Source organism: Tetrahymena thermophila, assembly GCF_000189635.1.
Source record: "Tetrahymena thermophila SB210 genomic scaffold scf_8254734, whole genome shotgun sequence".
Classification (NCBI taxonomy): Eukaryota; Ciliophora; class Oligohymenophorea; order Hymenostomatida; family Tetrahymenidae; genus Tetrahymena; species Tetrahymena thermophila.
This window is the reverse complement of record NW_002476498.1, coordinates 29,554-33,779: the sequence shown is the minus strand read 5'-3', so window position 1 is coordinate 33,779 and position 4,226 is coordinate 29,554. Positions and strand designations below refer to the sequence as shown.

At 25.4% G+C, this 4,226-nt stretch overlaps 1 protein-coding gene across 1 annotated transcript; it reads left to right on the top strand. All coding sequences in view use genetic code 6, as the record gives it.

The window, feature by feature from the left end:
* Nucleotides 1–393: 393 nt before the first annotated feature.
* TTHERM_01356370 (kinase domain protein) lies at nucleotides 394–4,226 on the top strand (the record flags this gene model as incomplete). The annotated part of the gene is made up of 11 exons (XM_001029678.4): nucleotides 394–483; nucleotides 558–835; nucleotides 923–1,187; nucleotides 1,255–1,539; nucleotides 2,024–2,113; nucleotides 2,376–2,465; nucleotides 2,727–2,816; nucleotides 3,062–3,151; nucleotides 3,414–3,503; nucleotides 3,766–3,855; nucleotides 4,118–4,226. Coding segments are annotated over 11 exons (1,567 nt in total), but the record flags the coding sequence as incomplete, so codon positions are not given.

The window sequence follows — 4,226 nt, the reverse complement described above, 5'->3', positions numbered from 1 at the left end:
TATTTATTTATTTAATTCGTTATTTATTCTAATAATTAAAGTTTGAATAAAATTGGTGCATAGGGTGCAAAAGATTTAGGCACAGGAATAGCCTAGTGCAAGAATATCACAACTTTAACTCTTTATTTATAGTAAAATTAAATTTATTGATTGATAAACTAATAATTAAGAATTGATTATTTTAAGCTTTTGACTTAGTTAATAGCTAATTAAGCCAGCTTGTCATTTACTAACTAACTTGCTTATTTACTTACTAACCAAATAAAATATAACGAATTTCTTTTCTTACTCATCACAACACAACTAAAATACTAACGAAAGCCATCTTTTTTTTACCATCCTTTCTCCTCCATATTTATTTATTTAATTCGTTATTTATTTTTATATATAAAGATTGAATTATATTGATGCATAGGGTGCAAAAGATTTAGGCACAGGAATAGCCTAGTGCAAGAATATCACAACTTTAACTCTTGATTTATAGTAAAATTAAATTTATTGATTGATAAACTAATAATTGAGAATTGATTATTTTAAGCTTTTGACTTAGTAATTAGCTAATTAAGCCCGCTTGTCATTTACTAACTAACTTGCTTATTTACTTACTAACCAAATAAAATATAACGAATTTCTTTTCTTACTCATCACAACACAACTAAAATACTAACGAAAACCATCGTTTTTTTACCATCCTTTCTCCTCCATATTTATTTATTTAATTCGTTATTTATTCTAATAATTAAAGTTAGAATAATATTGGTGATGAGGGTGCAAAAGATTTAGGCACAGGAATAGCCTAGTGCAAGAATATCACAACTTTAACTCTTTATTTATAGTAAAATTAAATTTATTGATTGATAAACTAATAATTGAGAATTGATTATTTTAAGCTTTTGACTTAGTTATTAGCTAATTAAGCCAGCTTGTCATTTACTAACTAACTTGCTTATTTACTTACTAACCAAATAAAATATAACGAATTTCTTTACTTACTCATCACAACACAACTAAAATACTAATGAAAGCCATTATTTTTTTACCATCCTTTCTCCTCCATATTTATTTATTTAATTCGTTATTTATTCTAATAATTAAAGTTAGAATAATATTGGTGATGAGGGTGCAAAAGATTTAGGCACAGGAATAGCCTAGTGCAAGAATATCACAACTTTAACTCTTGATTTATAGTAAAATTAAATTTATTGATTGATAAACTAATAATTGAGAATTGATTATTTTAAGCTTTTGACTTAGTTATTAGCTAATTAAGCCAGCTTGTCATTTACTAACTAACTTGCTTATTTACTTACTAACCAAATAAAATATAACGAATTTCTTTACTTACTCATCACAACACAACTAAAATACTAACGAAAGCCATCGTTTTTTTACAATCCTTTCTCCTCCATATTTATTTATTTAATTCGTTATTTATTCTTATATATAAAGCGAGAATAATATTGGTGATGAGGGTGCAAAAGATTTAGGCACAGGAATAGCATAGTGCAAGAATATCACAACTTTAACTCTTTATTTATAGTAAAATTAAATTTATTGATTGATAAACTAATAATTGAGAATTGATTATTTTAAGCTTTTGACTTAGTTATTAGCTAATTAAGCCAGCTTGTCATTTACTAACTAACTTGCTTATTTATAGCTGTTCCTGGTTTTAAAATTCCGCTGATTGAATATATTTAATCAGCGGAGTTTGTAAAAATATTAATATATAAATGACTAAATGGCAGTTTATGTATTTTTTTTTTTTAAGATTTTGAAAAAAAAAATGTTCATTGGTAATGTAAAAATTATTTGAAATATCACAAATCATGATATATGATCTGTGATATTTCAAAAGCTGGAACAGCTATACTTACTAACCAAATAAAATATAACGAATTTCTTTACTTACTCATCACAACACAACTAAAATACTAACGAAAGCCATTGTTTTTTACCATCCTTTCTCCTCTATTTATATTTATTTATTTATTTAATTCGTTATTTATTTTTATATTTAAAGAAAGAATAATATTGGTGCATAGGGTGCAAAAGATTTAGGCACAGGAATAGCCTAGTGCAAGAATATCACAACTTTAACTCTTAAATTATAGTAAAATTAAATTTATTGATTGATAAACTAATAATTGAGAATTGATTATTTTAAGATTTTGAGTTAGTTATTAGCTAATTAAGCCAGCTTGTCATTTACTATCTAACTTACTTATTTACTTACTAATCAAATAAAATATAACAAATTACTTTACTTACTCATCACAACACAACTAAAATACTAACGAAAGCCATCGTTTTTTTACCATCCTTTCTCCTCCATATTTATTTATTTAATTCGTTATTTATTTTTATATTTAAAGAAAGAGTAATATTGGTGATGAGGGTGCAAAAGATTTAGGCACAGGAATAGCCTAGTGCAAGAATATCACAACTTTAACTCTTTATTTATAGTAAAATTAAATTTATTGATTGATAAACTAATAATTGAGAATTGATTATTTTAAGCTTTTGACTTAGTTATTAGCTAATTAAGCCAGCTTGTCATTTACTAACTAACTTGCTTATTTACTTACTAACCAAATAAAATATAACGAATTTCTTTACTTAATCAACACAACACAACTAAAATACTAACGAAAGCCATCGTTTTTTTACCATCTTTCTTCTCCATATTTATTTATTTAATTCGTTATTTATTCTTATATATAAAGCGAGAATAATATTGGTGATGAGGGTGCAAAAGATTTAGGCACAGGAATAGCCTAGTGCAAGAATATCACAACTTTAACTCTTGATTTATAGTAAAATTAAATTTATTGATTGATAACTAATAATTGAGAATTGATTATTTTAAGCTTTTGACTTAGTTATTAGCTAATTAAGCCAGCTTGTCATTTACTAACTAACTTGCTTATTTACTTACTAACCAAATAAAATATAACGAATTTCTTTACTTACTCATCACAACACAACTAAAATACTAACGAAAGCCATCGTTTTTTTACCATCCTTTCTCCTCCATATTTATTTATTCTTATATATAAAGCGAGAATAATATTGGTGATGAGGGTGCAAAAGATTTAGGCACAGGAATAGCCTAGTGCAAGAATATCACAACTTTAACTCTTGATTTATAGTAAAATTAAATTTATTGATTGATAAACTAATAATTGAGAATTGATTATTTTAAGCTTTTGACTTAGTTAATAGCTAATTAAGCCAGCTTGTCATTTACTAACTAATTTGCTTATTTACTTACTAACCAAATAAAATATAACGAATTTCTTTACTTACTCATCACAACACAACTAAAATACTAACGAAAGCCATCGTTTTTTTACCATCCTTTCTCCTCCATATTTATTTATTTAATTCGTTATTTATTCTTATATATAAAGGTGGAATTATATTGGTGCATAGGGTGCAAAAGATTTAGGCACAGGAATAGCCTAGTGCAAGAATATCACAACTTTAACTCTTTATTTATAGTAAAATTAAATTTATTGATTGATAAACTAATAATTGAGAATTGATTATTTTAAGCTTTTGACTTAGTTATTAGCTAATTAAACCAGCTTGTCATTTACTAACTAACTTGCTTATTTACTTACTAACCAAATAAAATATAACGAATTTATTTACTTACTCATCACAACACAACTAAAATACTAACGAAAGCCATCGTTTTTTTACAATCCTTTCTCCTCCATATTTATTTATTTAATTCGTTATTTATTCTTATATATAAAGCGAGAATAATATTGGTGCATAGGGTGCAAAAGATTTAGGCACAGGAATAGCCTAGTGCAAGAATATCACAACTTTAACTCTTAAATTATAGTAAAATTAAATTTATTGATTGATAAACTAATAATTGAGAATTGATTATTTTGAGATTTTGACTTAGTTATTAGCTAATTAAGCCAGCTTGTCATTTACTAACTAACTTGCTTATTTACTTACTAACCAAATAAAATATAACGAATTTCTTTACTTACTCATCACAACACAACTAAAATACTAACAAAAGCCATCGTTTTTTTACCATCCTTTCTCCTCCATATTTATTTATTTATTTCGTTATTTATTTTTATATTTAAAGAAAGAATAATATTGGTGCAAAGGGTGCAAAAGATTTAGGCACAGGAATAGCCTAGTGCAAGAATATCACAACTTTAACTCTTGTTTTATTGTAAAATTAAATTTATTGA